The sequence below is a fragment of the Ruditapes philippinarum genome, unplaced genomic scaffold, assembly GCF_026571515.1.
Source record: "Ruditapes philippinarum isolate M1 unplaced genomic scaffold, ASM2657151v2 ctg4795_1_1_1_1, whole genome shotgun sequence".
In the NCBI taxonomy this organism is placed as follows: Eukaryota; Metazoa; Mollusca; class Bivalvia; order Venerida; family Veneridae; genus Ruditapes; species Ruditapes philippinarum.
The window spans coordinates 74,610-93,243 of NW_026860053.1; the positions used below are offsets into that span (position 1 = coordinate 74,610).

An 18,634-nucleotide genomic window follows, 5' to 3' on the forward strand; every position below is an offset into this window, starting at 1 on the left:
TTTTTAGTACTTCAGTAATCATATTTCTTTGAAATATATCCTGATAAAGGTCTTGAAAGACCATCCTAGAATATACCAGTTACAAACCACCCTGATGTTTGACGTGTGTTCTCTCCTTCTCTTGATTTACTTGTTAACTTATCAAAGTTGTTTAAATGGCAGTGGGTTGCATAAGTAGGTCACAGTTACTTTGAGTCAAACAGTCTGTTTGTTATATTTCAACTCAGACATTTAAAGCCGTCTTTCAAGGAGCAAGCTGGGCTTCTTGAGATGGTGATTGTAGAATATAAACATCTTGGTCATTCTTAAAGTGGGGTTTAATCTCTCCAAACATCAGAGAGTAAAGATTTACTTTAAATGAAAACAGTATTACAATGCAGCAAGCTGTTTATTAGATTTGGCAGTTGAAATGCAAGTATTAATTGTAAATTAAAGAATGTTTTGCTGTTTTTTTAGTTGGAGAGAGTGTTTTCTCAGACAGACAATCCAAATCAACAACAAGTAAAAGAAAATGCAAGACATCTAGTGTAAGCGCATTTGGCTCTGTGACAGCAAACTTTAATGATGGAATGATGTTGGCCCTCAGCCAGTTTGGAGAAACAGGCCAAGCTCCAGATGGTAAACTCTAACTTTTTTGCTTTTTGTGTTGGCTTATTTTTTCTGTCATTGAACTCATATTTGTTATTTTCACCCCTTTCATTTGTAAAGCTGTAAAATAGTTTTGGATATCCATTAACTAAAATTGCTTTTACATTTTCTTTGCAATATGAAATGTGAATGGCTCTCATCAACACTGTTGTAAATTACATCTTTTCAAAAAACTGTGAGAATGGAAACCTTTGTCCTGTCATAGGTAATGTAACTGATCCACTAAATTGGCTCACTACAGTTTCATTATGATTCCCCACAGGTGTGATTCACAAGGGCTAATTTCAGTTGGTTTTTACTTTGGTGTAAACTGTTGATGCATTTTCTAATTATATACATTTCAGTTGTAATATATTTGCTATATTATTTTAATTTAATAAGATTAGTCTCTAAACTTGATTATTTTTCAACATCAATATTTATCTATATGGTGTATGATTGCAACCATGATTTTTTTTCTGTAAATTATATTCCCTCTCTTATTTTTTTACATTTTTTCCCTTTAGCAAATAAGGTTTTTAGAATATTTATAATTCCATTATCACTTATTACATTGTAAAGTTTAATTAAATCAACCTCATTAATTTGTTTGATGATATTAATTTTGAACAGATTATGAAAATGTATCTACATGACATTGTACTAAGGTAGAATTCACAATATTATAATAGTTTTCTACAAATTCAGGTAAGAAGTATGAGCCTGAACCATATTCACCACCATTGACAGATCCGAGCCCTGTACCACCACCATCACCATCAAAGAATAAGAAAGGAGACAAGAAAGGAGATAAAGGAGGCAGGACATCAGCCACACCCGAACCTCCACCTCAACCTCAGGTATATAATTCTTTATGTCTATTAAAATATTATTCTCTTCCAAAAACAACAGCAACAATATCAACAATAAAAATAACAATAATAATTACAACAATATAAATGACTGGTGTTTGTTCATTTTTTAAGTTTAGATATTGATGTATTATCAAATGAAAACTCTCAATAGACGTTGCCTTTTCTTTTATAGGTAAATGTAAACTACCTTGCGACACACAAGGCTTGAATTGAAATTAATGTTTGTAATAAAACAAGTATTTCTGCTAATAATAATGTACATTTCTTACTGAAATCATGTCCCTGTTATTGTAAAGAAAGTTTTTTAATGAGATATTAAAAAAACAAAATTGAAAACTTTGTATTGAATGCAGTTTCACTTGTTTTTTATATGCCCGAAAGGGCATATTATGTTATACCCCCTGGCGTCCGTCCATCCGTCCGTCCGTCCGTTAGCAATTTGTCCGTTAGCAATTTGGTTTCCGGAGCATAACTTAAGTTCCATTTGACCCACAATGTTCAAACTTCATAGGATCATTGTCCATGTTGGGTAGAAGACCCCTATTGATTTTGGGGTCAAAAGGTCAAAGGTCAAGGTCACTATTACCTTGATACTGAAAACAGTTTCCATCCTTTAGCAATTTGGTTTCCGGAGCATAACTTAAGTTCCATCAGGCCCACAATGTTCAAACTTCATAGGATGATTGTCCATATTGGGTAAAAGACCCCTATTGATTTTGGTGTCAAAAGGTCAAAGGTCAAGGTCACTATTACCTTAAAACTGAAAACAATTTCCGGAGCATAACTTAAGTTCCATTTGACCCACAATTATCAAACTTCATAGGATGATTGTCCATATTGGGTAGAAGACCCCTATTGATTTTGGGGTCAAAAGGTCAAAGGTCAAGGTCACTATTACCTTGATACTGAAAACAGTTTCCGTCCGTTAGCAATTTGTCCGTTAGCAATTTGGTTTCAGGAGCATAACTTAAGTTCCATTTGGCCCACAATGTTCAAACTTCATAGGATGATTGTCCATATTGGGTAGAAGACCCTATTGATTTTGGGGTCACAAGGTCAAAGGTCAAGGTCACTATTACCTTAAAACTGAAAACAGTTTCTGGAGCATAACTTAAGTTCCATTTGACCCACAATGTTCAAACTTCATAGGATCATTGTCCATGTTGGGTAGAAGACCCCTATTGATTTTGGGGTCACAAGGTCAAAGGTCAAGGTCACTATTACCTTGATACTGAAAACAGTTTCCGGAGCATAGCTTAAGTCCATTTGACCCACAATGTTCAAACTTCATAGGATGATTGTTCATATTAGGTAGAAGACCCCTATTGATTTTGGGGTCACAAGGTCAAAGGTCAAGGTCACTATTACCTTGATACAGAAAACAGTTTCCGGAGCATAACTTAAGTTCCATTTGACCCACAATGTTCAAACTTCATAAGTTGATTGTCCATATTAAGTAGAAGACCCCTATTGATTTTGGGGTCAAAAGGTCAAAGGTCAAGGTCACTATTACCTTGATACTGAAAACAGTTTCCGGAGCATAACTTAAGTTCCATTTGACCCACATATTCAACCTTCATAGGATGATTGTCCATATAAGGTAGAAGACCCCTATTGATTTTAGGGTCACAAGGTCAAAGGTTAAGGTCATTATTAATGACTTAAGTATTAATCAACCTACATCTGTAAAATTTTATAGGATGAACAGCTAATTCCCATGTCTAATGAATGCTTCATCCTTACTAAAAAAAAACACTTTCGGGCATATAATGCTCCGCCTAGCGGTGCTCTTGTTTAAGGTTTGTAACTATAATATAGTTATTGCAGATAATGGCAACATGTACATTAGTAAATGGATTAGTTTTAGTCTGTATTTACATTGTTATCACTAAAATAAAACATTTCAAGACAAAAATACTGTAAATTGTTTGAATCTACATTTTTTCATGTTTTTTGTGTGTTTTTCTCTTAAGGATGAGGAAGTAAGTTAAATCTCAACATGTAAGAGATATATGACACATGGTGATATTTACTGTCTTCACTGTATTATTATACTTTCATGTTGAACGTTTTTGTGTGTTTCTTGTATGAAGCTTTAGTCTTTCTGTAGAGAGCACATTTATTATAGTATGGTCATTATAATAGTAGATAAATCAGCAATGTGGTAGTCAGTTCAAGGGGATCAACTAATTCTCCAGTCACAAAAGTTATGCAGCACTGATAATGATCCAATCAGTGAAATTGAAAAAGCTTAATGTAATGTGCAACACCTGCCTTTTGTTATAGATAAACTTTTAATAATTATGCCCATTTTGAAAAAAAGTGTGTGTAATGGGATCACTTTTGGTGAAAAAATGAAATGCATGTATAGTTTGGTATTTGTAATGTGTGTGAGCCTTTCTCCACCTGAAAGTTGAATTAGCTTAATTCAATACAGTATAAAACAACAACAAAATATTTAATTCATTATTAAGTGTATGTTAGTGTTCATAAGTAAGCATTTACAGAATTAAATTAGTCAAGAACAGAGCACCAGTTTAAATAGCATTGCAAAGGTCAAAGTGTGTTTGTAACAGTTAATTGGAGAGAGTCTGTATTTAGTTTTATAAAATATGGAATCAATGTATTCACTATAATTATACAAATATTCAATGTTAAGCATATAAACCATTATAACTTTATTGTTACTGATCATCAGAGTCGTACAAGTCACTCAGTAGACATGCAGAGTAAAATGTCACATAGAGTGACATTGGTAAGAGAGAAAGCTATTATTGTATCTCTAATATACTGCTTTTTCTTGATGTACTTAACATGTAATACTTCCCCAAAACAAAACAAAAGTGTATAATTGATGGTATTATATGGCTAACAATTTCCCCTTGTTGAGATTGTATGAAACAGGGTCACATGACAGGTCATATAAAGTGACACTGAACCCAATACTAGCGATATTTGTAAACAAATCAATTTCATAAAGCATGGAACGTGATATAGCTAAATTTTGCTGTCTTTAATAAGAAACTATTTGTTAAAGACTTGAAATGGCATATCATTTTCACACTGTTTGTGAGTCCATTTCTCTAACTTAATTTACAAAACTTGTGTGCAGATTTTATTGAAGCTTTCCAAAACTGTCACTGTTGTCTCAAACTTTAGACTAGTTGTGAGAACATGACTTGTCACATTTCCTATTTGTTTATATTATATATACCCACAATTACAGCAAATTGTAGTTTTATCTATGACATATATTGATGTTCAAGTTTGTATACCTGTATGTTATCAACAGCTTCAGCTTGATTTGTTTATTTTCTGACAATGTTTATTATGTTTTCATCAATGTCCATGTTTCTCATGTCTGGCGTAAACATTATCACAATATGATACCATTGCTGGTAATAACTCTACAGATTTGCCATGCTATAGCATTATAAACATGTCCTGCAGTTCATTGTTAGATTTCAAATTGCTATAAATTGCTAAAATACAGCAGCTTACAGTATAGAGTTAGACCTTGCAGGTTGGCTCATTAGCTCAGGTTGTCAGTACTTAGCTTGTTGGTGTGATTTGCTGATTTTTCAAACAAGTGTTTTCAACAAAATATTCAATAATCTGGTAGCAATAGTTCTTTATTTTTAAAGATTGTGTTTTTTTTAGTCTTTTTTTTTATTTTTATCAATTAAAAATACTTAATATATGAAATGAGCAAATTTGTTGACAGTGTCAGTGTCACACTTTTTAATAAGTTTTTCCTATTTTCACACTTCTTTTCTACTCCCTTTGATGTATTGCTTTGAAACTTAGAATATTTTTATGACCACATTTTTTACCACCTAACAGTTATATTTTACCTTTTATCTATTAATCTAAGATCTGAATATTTGCTATTTATTATTATGTCCTGACAAGAGAACATAACTTTGCCAATAATTTTGACCCAAAAAGGCCCCTTTTTGAACTTTATTCAAGTTTTTTGTACCACACCTGTTTTACTATCCTGTTTAAGAATATCTTTTAAACTTTGAATACTTGTAAGTAACCATCATCCTGAGTTCTAGGCAATAGGACATAATGTCAAAACTATTGGATAGATCTGTCCTTATTCTACTATCAATTATATTTATTAATTTAAATTTTTTTCTTATTACCAAGTAGAGCTTTTATGGACATGTTATTTATTATAGTCAAATGTACTGTTTAACCTGCCCTAGCCCTTAGGACAGTTCCATATTTTCAAGTCTTTATATGCAAACATGTGTCAAGTTATGTTAAGATAAATATCATTATACAAATGATATACTGCTAAAAATTGTTTGCAAAATCAGATTATTTAAAGGTTTCATAATATGGTAATATGTTTATATTAAAGGTAAAATAAAGTACATATACAAAATGAAAAAAGAAAACTTGCTTCTTTATCTGAACAGTCTAATACACTGTATATTGGAGATATACATGTATATTTTGATTTGTAATACAGCAAGGTATAGAAATGTCTTGGACTTAAGTATGTGGTAACTTATTTTTTTATAATTTTGTTAGGTTGATGTTGATGATAAAGAAGATATTAAATCCGAGGAACCATCATTTGAGCAGCCCTTCCAGCAACTGTTTATTTCATGTCCTGATGGCCTTAATGTTAAATACTTCCTTGAGAGTCATATTGGAATGCGACCTCTAGCAGAGGATGATAGACGACTTCTGGTGAAGCAGAGTTATCCATATAAAACAAACGGTCACCAACCATGTGAAGCTGCTAGAAAGAAGTATGCTCTAGCTGAGGTCTCTAGAGTGATAACATCTGAAGGCACGGTCATCAAAAATATGGTTGATGGCTCCTTAGAGGTAAGTCAATGTATTATATGTATAATTGCAAATGTCAGAAGTCAAGGGGTTCTAACTTTCAACATTATACTTGTTTGAATGCAGATTTAATAATTTTACCATTCCATAAGTATGAGTTGTTTTCATGTTACTTTGAACCAGGCTTCAACTAAGATATATTTAACTTGCTTCATTTCCCTATATCTGTCATTAAAGTTTGAAATTAAGTTAAAGCAATGCAAAATTTAGATCACTACAAAGAATACAATGCTGTTAAATGAAACTGGGTATGAAACCTTTTTGTATGATAAATTTGTATGATGATGATCCTTACCTACAATTTTCAACTGTCTTTGTCAATGTGACGAATTTCTGACTTGAGTGTAATGTCAGAATTGAGTAAAAGGAATTTGCCTGTGTCATGCATTAGTTTAGAGAATTGTTACATTGCATGCATAAATCAGACTTTAGTATATGCTGGTGGCACAGACAAGTCAATTTTAGCCTTATGCTTGTGGTCATAACATAGAAGTTTGATAAATGTTACAGGTTTTATATGCTGATGGCACAGTAAGCATTCACACAGGTCATTGGGATCTTCCACGAAGTAGAGAAAGTTCTCCACAGAGACAAAACAGTGGAAGAAGTCAACCAGAGACACCTACTAAAGACAAAAAAGGAGGTACACTAAACTTTACTGTTATTGCAAATTATAATATGGTTAGAAAGAAAAAATATTTTTTGTCTGAATTTTGCCTTTCTTTATTTATTATGAAAACTAGCTTGATAGCAAACATGGTTATATTTAGGAATTATCACTTATAAGGAGCTTATATTTTAGTACCAAATTAGTGGGATAACAGTCACAGACTTTCATGTGTTATATTTCTGGATCAAGTCATTATATGCTAACTACAGCCAACTTTGGATATAAGGAACACATTTGAATGTTCCAGTGAGTTTGCTATAAGCAAAGTTTACTGTTTGTTTAAAATTGTGTTTTCATGTATGTTTCTTAAAGTCCAATTTGAGCATTAAGTCTCCACATCTTATTTTGTTAAATCCTTTGGTAGGACATGCTGGTAGATGGGATATTAATCATCATGTCTTAGTTTATTCAGGGAAAAAATCAAAACACATGTTATTGTAAGTTGAGGACAAACATAATGGCTGTTGGCCTACTGGTATACTTCCAAAGCACTCTTTTAATCCACAAATATACAAATACAATTCTTATCTTCTCATCAGTCTCAGTAAAGTATAAATTGCTCAGGATAAATTGATGATTATTAGTTGAGAAAATTATAGAAAAGACAGACTGTTTACCAACTTTATGTGTTACATTTTAACATGTTTTTTTTTTTTATTCAGTTTGTAAGTTATTAAAATATCCTCTACTTATTAGGTGGTACAGATCGTAGTGGAAAGAAGGGTAAACAACAGTCAGAGGCTACAGAAGAGACATCTGTTGATGAGGACAAGAAAAGTGTGTGGATTATGACATATCCAAGTGGAGAGAGAATGAAGTTCTCACAGGGATCTCCACCTGAAGAACTCAAGTCTGTAATGATCAGTCAGGCCTCAGATCCAGAAACAAGTCAGGTACTGATTTTGTTTGTAAAATTTAAACTTCCCATACTAATATAATATAACAGACTTGTCATGCTTTCAATTTAGAACTGTCTAATGATAATGTAAAGAAAACAGATGTTAAGATTTAGCCACACACACATATATGTTATAGATTTATTATATCTGAATATATCTATAAATAGTCGATGGCAACACGTGATGATCATGTGATGACTGTCAGTTACCCGGATGGTACTACTATACTGGAACATGCTGATGGTACCCGTATTACAACATACTACAGAGAAACACAGATTCCACTTAGTGAAAATGGAACTGATGATGATGGTAATTGTTGTTTTCATCTATTGTCATTTAGTTACATTTGTGCCATTTGAACTATTGTCTTTAATTATCTTATATCATGAGATGTACTTAAATAGTTTAAATGAAATCAAACCTCCTGAATAAATATACATTCCATTTATCTCAAAGGTCAAATTTGGCTTCTTAAACTTTATTATGATATACAATCAACAATACTGTAACAAAGATTACAAGTAAAGCATATTTTTGAAAGCATCCTGATGGTTTGCATTGAAGAATATAATAGAAATCTTGTATATAAAACATGCATCATTTCTCAAATAGAAAATCATGAATTTATCATTTTTCTTTCTTTTTAGACAAAGAATATGATGTACAGACAAATAAGTTTGTGAAAGTGGAATGTCCAGGATTTGCTACAGTGGAGTTTAATTGCTTGACAAGTGAAAATTTGACAATATTTGGTAATGGAACAACAGTTAACATTTTCCCAGATGGTTATTACATGTTACACCACTTTGATGGAGGCCGACTTGAGGTTGATACTGAGGGCATGCTAACATACTTCCCACGTCCATTGAAAAACATGGAGCAATTACTGCCAGACCGTGAAATACGTTACATGCTCTGTCATAATGCTGATGTTACTGTTGAAACTGTCGACAGTGATGGAAATGTTTTTAACGTTAAAAACAATGGTGATTTTAGTGTAATTCCTTCCAATGCTGATGATGTTTCTGATATCAGTAGTGAAGATGTGACAAGAAATGACAGAAAAGTGACAGTCTTCAAAGAGCATGCTCCAAGATTCTTTATAATTCATAGCGATGGTTCTGGTACGGAACTCATGCGCTACCAAGATATAGCTGAGTATCTGACAAGTGCTGAACAAAGTCCTGCTACTGCTGTTCTTCGTGACGAGCTACCAGACTTCCCAGGCGTTGTGGGAATCACTGTACTCAAGCCATATTTTGGTGGTCCTTCAGAACGTTGGCTCAAGAAGTATGATCAGGAGTCGATCATTCCACCAGGAATTAGATGCAGAGATCTTACCACTCTGCCACCTAAGGAGTTCAAGACAGCAGGACCAAAGTTTGGTACAAATGTAGGTCAAGGCCTCTCAGTTGGGGCTGCTGTTAAGACTCAGTCCAAGATTCCTATAGTAAAATGTCCCAACATCCTCGAGCTTAGACAACTTATCCAGTATAAGCCAATGTCAGAGAACCTCAGAGATGTGTAAGTTATATTTCAGCAAACATTATCTTTAAGATTAAATAATATATTATGATGTTTATTCTTTTTCAAGTTAAAAATTTTCCTCAGTAAATACATGGAAATAATAAACAATAAATAATAATTGATTTTCTTCAAGTAGATTCATTGTTTATTTGCCATTTCTATCCTGTTTTTATTCTTGCTTCAAATTCATCGTTATACATCACATTTTTTCTTCATCAAACTTTGTCAGATAGAGTATTTTGATGATATCTCAGATCACATTAAAGATAGGTCACAATGCCAAATCCTTCTGGAATCACTGTTTTGTTTGAATTTTGTCAAGTTCTGTTAGAATGTATAAAATAAACATGATAAATCAGACTCACATGAGAGAAAAAGGGCCATCACAGCCCTCTTGTTGTTCTTGACAGATTGTTTACAAATAATAAAACATTTATACATAGGATGCAACGTGGATTGCGAGAGTATGCAGAGCATGTGAAGTCTCGTAATGATATGGCAGAATATATGCGTGTTGTAGATCCACGTACAGAAGAGGAGCGAATCAATGCTGCTGACCTTCACCAACTAGCTCAAGCTAATAATGAACTTGTTGACTATGAAAAAGGTAGATTATAATTGCTAAATAAATGAAAAGAATTTACCTGTCAGTTGCATGATCCAGTGTTTTCCAATGTTTTGAACTTTAAATTGACAAAGTGAGCAATTAACTAAACTACACATAGATACTAGATACTAAATTTCCTGCAAAAATGATTTACACTATGAAAGTCAGACAAATGTATTTAAAAACCAACAGAAAATGACTACTGTACTCTTTATGTCTTAATGATTGTTCATATTTTTTAGTTTTACAATAGTAAATACAGATGAGTATTTCATAGTAGTTGGTTATTTGGATTTAATTGGTAAACAGCTTTACAGCATATACATGTATCTTTGTTACTACAACAAAACTAACATTGTATGATCAAACAGCTGATGTGAAGAGGATGTATGAGAAAGCCCTGACACCCCCTGAGGCCAGCCCCCCACCAACACCACAACCTAAGCGTACTAAGGCTGACTGGGACCGTGATGAGCGAGAAGTGGCAGAAGAAAAAGAAGGATTAGAAGCTCTAAAAAATAGAAATATACCAAAATATTTTGATAGTGAGTTTGGAAAGGCCTTTCTCCTGACACAGGTATAGACTTATTTTTTGCTCTTTTCAGCAACAATTATTCTTCAGAGTGTTGATAATATAGACCATTAATACATTTGTTACTATATATATATATAGTAACAGTATTGCCTTTGATTTCAACTGATTATGAGTGCCATGTGACCGATTATGAGTTTGCAGCCCAGGGATCATAATTTGTTAGCTGAACACAAACATGTGCAAAAACTGTTACAATAATGTCACATTTAAGTCATCAAAACAGCTAGCTAGAGTAGAAAAAAGTAGAGCTTTGTGACAATTTTATTTAAATATAATAAAACTTGATCTTTCTAGTGGACTTTGTATACAGATAATGGAAAGAACTCTGTATAAGTTACTGTACAGAGACAGGAATTTCAATGACAAAAATATCAAAGAACATTTAGATTCTAAGTAAAAACAGTCCTGCTATTAGATATATCAAGTGTATTAAATACATGTCAGAGACAGACCTGAAAGTGATAATCATCTCTGAAATGAATAATGTGCTTTGGCTAAAGACCTCCACCTTTGCTAATTTTAACTAACTTTCCCATCAATGCATACTTTATTTCAACAATTTTGATATTCATTTACATTGCAATGGTAATGGTTAGAAAAACTTCATTATTTTCAGGCAAAGGACATCAATGAACAAGTGACATTTTTAAGTGACGACCCTCGACGTGATGGTACCGAGGCAATCAGACGTGACACAACAGAGAGTACACAGTCTCAGCCAGACAGACGTAGTGCTGGTATGCCAGCTGCAAGATGTAAGCTCATTGTTATATAAAATCAAGGTTGTCATACTTTCAAATAAAGCTGTGTGTTACATCAATGATCATTTAACTTAACAACATTAATATGCAGAGAGATTTAAAATCAGGGAATTGGTGCATTGCTATTCTGCTATTTTGGACATAACAGATAACCATCTTCATGAAACCTGACTATATGTTGATTATGACTTGCATAGGAGACATATTCTTGTAGTACCATATTATTTTTTGTTATTAGCCACTGCACCAGTGACATCACAAAGTGACAGGTCCAGTCATTCAGATGTGACCAATCAGCCAAAAGTTCCTGTTGCAGATACACCAATGTCTTTTGCAGGTAAAAATTGTTTTATATTATTCTTACTACAACATAGACATATTTTTCCAACTTTTCCTTCTACAGTCAAATAAAAACTCTAAAAATGAACTTACTCGTTATATAACTTAGCAAACAATTATTCTGCCTTTCATCAGTAAATAGAATTGTCATAAAGGTCAGTGGATATGATAAATTTATTTTGAAGTCAAGTCTTGTAAATCTGACATAGGTTACAAGTCTGATTTAGATTTTAAATTTAAGGCAGTCTATCAAGATAATCAAGATAAGACTGACTTTAATACAGGATACATGCTTGAAACTAGGAATTATTTCAAATTTGAGTAAGACTGGTTTATGTTTGATATTTAGATAACTTTCATGCCACTGAAAATGATGTAACATACTTAAAACAAAAGATGTTTCTTGCATGGAATTTAGCCCAAGTTCTGTCTGCAACTTGATTGAAATTGAAATTAGTTTTTGCTTGACTTTTGATTGCTTACATAAGACTAGAAAAACATTTTTTTGTACTAATACACTTGTATTTTTCTTCAAACATTTGTAATAAATAAATTAACAAATGTCAACCACAAATAACTATGATAGCACAAAACTGTTTTTTTTTCTTCAGTGTCTTCTTCTACTTCTTTTAGTTTATAACTTGAGTAAGAATTATTTCAACTTATTTAAAGCTGATTCTCACAGTTTTCTTTCTTTAAGTATTCCTTTCATTTGATAAAAATGTGTCTTTTGTTGACTTTTTTCATTCTTCTTGTTATCTATTTAACCCTTTGCCTGCTGATGGCTACCAAATATACCCTTGCTGCAAGTACAGATCAAAGTCATGGTCTCTACTGAAAAGTAATGAATGGTTTTGTTCATATTGAAATATGAACCATTCTATTAGTGACAATAATCACTTGCCTGTATCATTAATGTCAAACCAGGGTAACATTTACACTCATACACTTAGACTAAACTCTCTTTAAAAACTGTCATCTGCTCATTTTGATATTTTTATGATAAATTCTCTTAAAATGTTAATGTACTATTAAATGCTATACAGGACATGTGCATTATAAAAATTCAGTAGGTAAAGGGTTAAGATCAATATAGAATTTTAGATGACTGAAATCAGTTCTACTATTGGATATAACAATAATTTTTCTGTAATCTTGAATAATTGTTGTATGTGTCTGTATAGTGTACAGTGAAGTAGGTCATTCTGCTAGTGGTATGAGACCAGGCAACCCTACCCCAGCCCATGCAGCCGGACAGGGGTCCCCTGCCCCTGTGAGACCTTCAGCACCAACTCCAGCTCATGCCCAGAAGACTGTGCCTGGGCGACCAGGTAATGATGCAAGAAACACCCCATAGAGTTGATTCTATACCAGGATATCTTGATATGCAAAAAGCATATAGTACTGCTAGATAGAATAAGATTACTATACCACTTTCTAATTTTTCCACTGTTGTGTAGCCATATCTTTATAGTTTTATCAGAATTCTTTTTTTCAAAACTTCTAAATACATATGTAGATACACACACAGGTGGCAGTATCAGTGTTTGGACACCCACCCCTATCTGCCCCTGGACCCCTACTACAACCCTGAAAAAAATAATTCAACACTAATTAAGGCTTACTATAAGGTACCAAATACAAAACCACCGATGAAATTATATAAAAAAAAATTTTTTCCACTATCAAAATTATAGTTATAGAAAGGTGAAAAGCCAACTATATGTTCATTTGCCAAACAATGTGGAACACGGGAAATCGTCGTTTCGGCGACTGAGGCGCATTCCGGCGGGATTTCGCTGCATCATTCATTAACATCAATAAAAAGAACAAGAATTCCACAGCTTATCTGATTCAAGTCCAACGAATATCACTATCATTCCGATTTTTAGCTCACCTGTCACAAAGTGACAGGGTGAGCTTTTGTGATCGCTTTTCGTCCGGCGTCCGTCCATCGTCCGTCCGTCGTCCGTCCGTCGTCCGTAAACTTTTACTTTAAATGACATCTCCTCATAAACCACTAGGCCAATTTCATCCAAACTTCACAGGCTTGTTCCTTTGGTGGTCACCTTTAAAAATTGTTCAAAGAATTTAATTCCATGCAGAACTCTGGTTGCCATGGCAACCGAAAGAAAAAAACTTTAAATATCTTCTTTTAAAAAACCCTAAGAGCTAGAGCTTAGATATTTGGCATGAAACATCTTCTAGTGAGTGTCTACCAAGTTTGTTCAAATAAAAGCCCTGGGGTCAAAATTGGCCCTGCCCCAGGGGGTCATTGATTTTCCCTATATGCATATAGTAAAAACTTAAAAAATCTTTTTTTTAAAGAACTCAAAGAGCTAGAGCTAAGATATTTAGCATCAAACATGTTCTAATAGGTGTCTACCAAGTTTGTTCAAATAAAAGCCCTGGGGTCAAAATTGGCCCCGCCCCGGGGGTCATTGATTTTCCTTATATGTGTATAGCAAAAACTTAAAAAATCTTCTTTGAAAAAACCCAAATAGCTAGAGTTTAGATATTAAGCATGAAACATCTTCTAGTGAGTGTCTACAAAGTTTGTTCAAATAAAAGCCCTGGGGTCAAAATTGGCTCGCCCTGGGGGTCATTGATTTTCCTTATATGTGTATATCAAAAACTTAAAATCTTCTTTGAATAAACCCAAATAGCTAGAGTTTAGATATTAAGCATGAAACATCTTCTAGTAAGTGTCTACAAAATTTGTTCAAATAAAAGCCCTGGGGTCAAAACTGGCCCCGCCCCAGGGGTGTCATTGTTTTTAACTATATGTGTATAGTAAAAACTTAAAAAAATCTTCCTTTAAAAAGCCCAATGAGCTAGAGCTTTGATGTTTAGCATGGAGCTTTGATGTTTAGCATGAAACATCTTCTTATGGGTGTCTACCAAGTTTGTTCAAATAAAAGCCCTGGGGTCAAAATTGGCCCCGCCCCAGGGGGTCATTGATTTTCCCTATATGCATATAGTAAAAACTTAAAAAATCTTTTTTTAAAGAACTCAAAGAGCTAGAGCTAAGATATTTAGCATCAAACATGTTCTGATAGGTGTCTACCAAGTTTGTTCAAATAAAAGCCCTGGGATCAAAATTGGCCCGCCCTGGGGGTCATTGATTTTCCTTATATGTGTATAGCAAAAACTTAAAATCTTCTTTGAATAAACCAAAATAGCTAGAGTTTAGATATTAAGCATGAAACATCTTCTAGTAAGTGTCTACAAAGTTTGTTCAAATAAAAGCCCTGGGGTCAAAACTGCCCCCGCCCCAGGGGTGTCATTGTTTTTAACTATATGTGTATAGTAAAAACTTAAAAAAATCTTCTTTTAAAAAGCCCAATGAGCTAGAGCTTAGATGTTTAGCATGAAACATCTTCTTATGGGTGTGGGGGGGGGGAGGGGGCTATATACAGGTGAGCGACCTCAGGGCCATCATGCCCCTCTTGTTTCTGTTTCACGGTATTTTTTGAATTGTCGTAGCCATTTTGCAGTCTGATACCTGGGTTGAAATACGCGGTCTGATTGGACGAGCCAAATTGGACGTCCAATCAGATAGTGTATAACACGCAGGTATCAGAATCCAAAATGGCAACGACAAGTTAAAAATTACCGTGAAATAGAAAAATTCGATGTAATATTGATATTCGTTGGACTTGAATTATGTAAGCTGTGGAATTCAAGTTCTTTTTATTGATGTAAATGAATGATGCAGCAAAATGCCTTCGGAATGCACCTCAGTTGCCGAAACGACGATTTTCCGTGTTCCACATTGTTTGGCAAATGAACATATAGTAGGCTTTTCACCTTTCTATAACTATAATTTTGATAGTGGAAAAATTTCTTTTTATATAATTTCATCGGTGGTTTTGTATTTGGTACCTTATAGTAAGCCTTAATTAGTGTTGAATTTTTTTTTCAGGGTTGTAGTAGGGGTCCAGGGGCAGATATGGGTGGGTGTCCAAACACTGATACTGCCACCTGTGGATACACACTATAGTTCTATCTTTGGCTGAAACACACAAGATGGCATTTTTAGCTACTTTATCATTGTCAAATTAACTTGTATGATCATTGTAATAGACAATTATTTGTTAAAAAGGAATAGATATACTGTGTATATAGATATATTTACGTACATGTACATTGGCATATTTTCTTCTATTTTTGTTATATTAGATTGCTTTATTTGGGTTAAGCTAATTTAAAAAAATGTTTTACAAGGTAAGGCAAACCATGTTTGGCTTTCAAATCTTGAAAGTAGAATTTTAAAAATTATAAGTGACTCCTTAAATGCAAAGATAAAGTATTAAACAAATATAAGAATTTCAAAAGTGCTACTCTTGTGTGTGTTTTTTAGCCATTTAAGCACTGCTTTTATAGGGAATAATTTATTTCCAGGAAATCCAACCCCTAAACAGGCAGGGGGGGGGGGGCCCGGGAGTCCCCATCGGGATTTTCCCCTTTTTTTCATTTTGGGATTAATAAAAATTTCTTTATTTAAAACCCCCCCCCCCTTTTGGGAAAGAAGGTGTTTTTTTTTTCCTTAAATAAAAATCCAGTTTTTTTTTTGAATCATTTTACTAAAAAAAAATTTTGGGCCCAATAAAAAATGTTTTTGGAAAAAAAATTTTTATTTTAAAAGCCCCCATTTTTTTTATTTTTTTCTAAGAAAAAGGGCTTTTTTTTTTTAAATTTCCATGTTTAAAAGGTTTTTTAAAAATTTTTTTTAAATTTTTCCCCCTTTTAAAAAGAAAAGGGGTTCCCCATTTTCCCCTTTTCAAAAAAATTTCACCCCCAAACCCTTTTGGACAAAAAACTCCCCGATTTCCAATTTGGCAGTATTTTTACAAAAACCCCCAACTGTTTGGGGCGGGCCCCTTGAAAATATTTGAAATTTGGTTTTTTAAAAACCGGGGAATTTTTGGGTTCCAAAGAAGGGGAAATTTCCCCCTTTTTAGCCTAAAAAAGGAAAAAAAGGGAAATTTAAAACCCAAATTTAAAGGGGGGACAAGTTCTTTAAATTTTAAACATGTATTTTTTTGGGGGTTTGTTTTTAAAAAAAACTTTCAAGTTAGTTTTTTTTTTAAAAAAAACATTTTTTTTGGTTGAAAGTTTTTTGGGTTTGTTGTGCTGGAAAAAAATTGTAAAATTGTCTTTGAAAAACCCATTTGTCTTTTAAACAAAAAAAAGTTTTGGCCCAGTGTATGGCCCTTATTTAGTTTGGGGGGAAAAGGTTGGCCCTTTTCAATCTATTTGTTTTGAAAAAACCTCAGCTTTGAAAAAATCCCACGAGGATCCCCCAGGGCTTTATTTTTTTATTTTTGTTTAATTTGTTTATAAGGGTTTTTGCTTTTAGTAAAAAAGTTTTTTAAACCCCCCTATTCTTTTTGGACCTTTAATTTAAAAGGGCCCATAATTTTTTAAAATTTTTTTGAAAAGGGAAAAAAATGGTTTCCTTTAAAATTAAGTTTTTTGGGAAATTTTTAGGCCCTTTTTACATGTATTTTTTTTTACGGGGCTTAGGGAATTTTTTTAAATTCCCTTTCTTTTTTGCTTTGAAAGAGAAAAAACCCTGTTTGAAACCAAAAAAACATTTTTTTTTAAATTCTTTTAGGAAAAAAAGGGTTTTTCAAAAGTTAAAAATTTCCTCCTTTAAACTTTTAGTTTTTTTTAAAATAACCCCCCCTTTAAAACCTTTTTTTGGCCACTTACTCGGGCTTTTTTTTAAAAACATTTGTTGGGGTTTTTAAAAAATTGCTGAGGGATTTTTTTTTTGTTTTTTTATTAAAAGGGGGGTTAAAAAATGTAACGTTGTTTAAATAATATTTTTACTGGAGATTTATTGAGAAATCTTAACACTTTTTTGTAGTTATTTTCTTAGCTTGTCATCATCATATCCTTTAATTTGATAACAATTTCAGGATTTCAAGAATGTAACATTCTTTAATAGAGCTATAACTTGTTGATTGCCATTTTCAGTTCTAAAATGAATGTATTCTAAATTAATCAGTTTAGTGACTTTAGCAACAACTTTGAGGAGATACAATGTAATGTAATGCAATACAGAAATAAAACCAGAAACATGTTTATGTTTTAAAGAAATATTACATTTTTAGCTCGACTATTCGAAGAATATGAGAGCTATTGTAGTCGCCCCGGCGTCGGCGTAAGCGTCCGCGTCGGCGTTGGTTAAAGTTTTTTGTAAAGTCAAATATCTCAATTATTGCTTGAGATATTCAATTGAAACTTACAATACTTATTTATAGTAACAAGGTACATCAGATTGACAAGTTGGATAACCTCTACCTACAATATTGACAGAATTATGCCCCTTTTTAACTTAGAAATTTTGGTTAAAGTTTTTTTGTATAGACAAAATATCTCAATTATTGTTTGAGATATTCAATTAAAACTTACAATACTTATTTATAGTAATAAGGTACATCAGATTGACAAGTTTGATAACTCTGCCTACAATATTGACAGAATTATGCCCCTTTTTTAACTTAGAAATTTTGGTTAAAGTTTTTTGTAAGTTAGTCAAATATCTCAATTATTGCTTGAGATATTCAATTGAAACTTACAATACTTATTTATAGTAACAAGGTACATCAGATTGACAAGTTGGATAACTCTGCCTACAATATTGACAGAATTATGCCCCTTTGAAACTTAGAAATTTTGGTTAAAGTTTTTTTGTAAAGTCAAATATCTCAATTATTGCTTGAGATATTCAATTGAAATTTACAATACTTTTTTTATAGTAACAATGTACATCATTTTGCAAAATTGCATAACTCTGTCTGCAATATTTGCAGAATTATTTGCCCCTTTGAAACTTAGAGATTTTGGTTAAAGG

At 32.9% G+C, this 18,634-nt stretch overlaps 1 protein-coding gene across 1 annotated transcript in view; it reads left to right on the forward strand.

Moving 5' to 3' along the window:
* Positions 1-18,634, forward strand: part of LOC132758738 (sperm-associated antigen 17-like) — a 58,289-nt gene that overhangs the window by 32,620 nt on the left and 7,035 nt on the right. Inside the window, exons 20-32 of the mRNA XM_060750439.1 lie at positions 457-618; positions 1,336-1,487; positions 4,201-4,257; positions 6,048-6,350; positions 6,879-7,011; positions 7,735-7,931; positions 8,105-8,249; positions 8,588-9,464; positions 9,911-10,074; positions 10,446-10,651; positions 11,286-11,424; positions 11,669-11,767; positions 12,954-13,100. Coding sequence (XP_060606422.1) covers positions 457-618; positions 1,336-1,487; positions 4,201-4,257; positions 6,048-6,350; positions 6,879-7,011; positions 7,735-7,931; positions 8,105-8,249; positions 8,588-9,464; positions 9,911-10,074; positions 10,446-10,651; positions 11,286-11,424; positions 11,669-11,767; positions 12,954-13,100 — 2,781 coding nt within the window. The remainder of the gene's footprint in view (positions 1-456; positions 619-1,335; positions 1,488-4,200; positions 4,258-6,047; positions 6,351-6,878; positions 7,012-7,734; positions 7,932-8,104; positions 8,250-8,587; positions 9,465-9,910; positions 10,075-10,445; positions 10,652-11,285; positions 11,425-11,668; positions 11,768-12,953; positions 13,101-18,634) is intronic.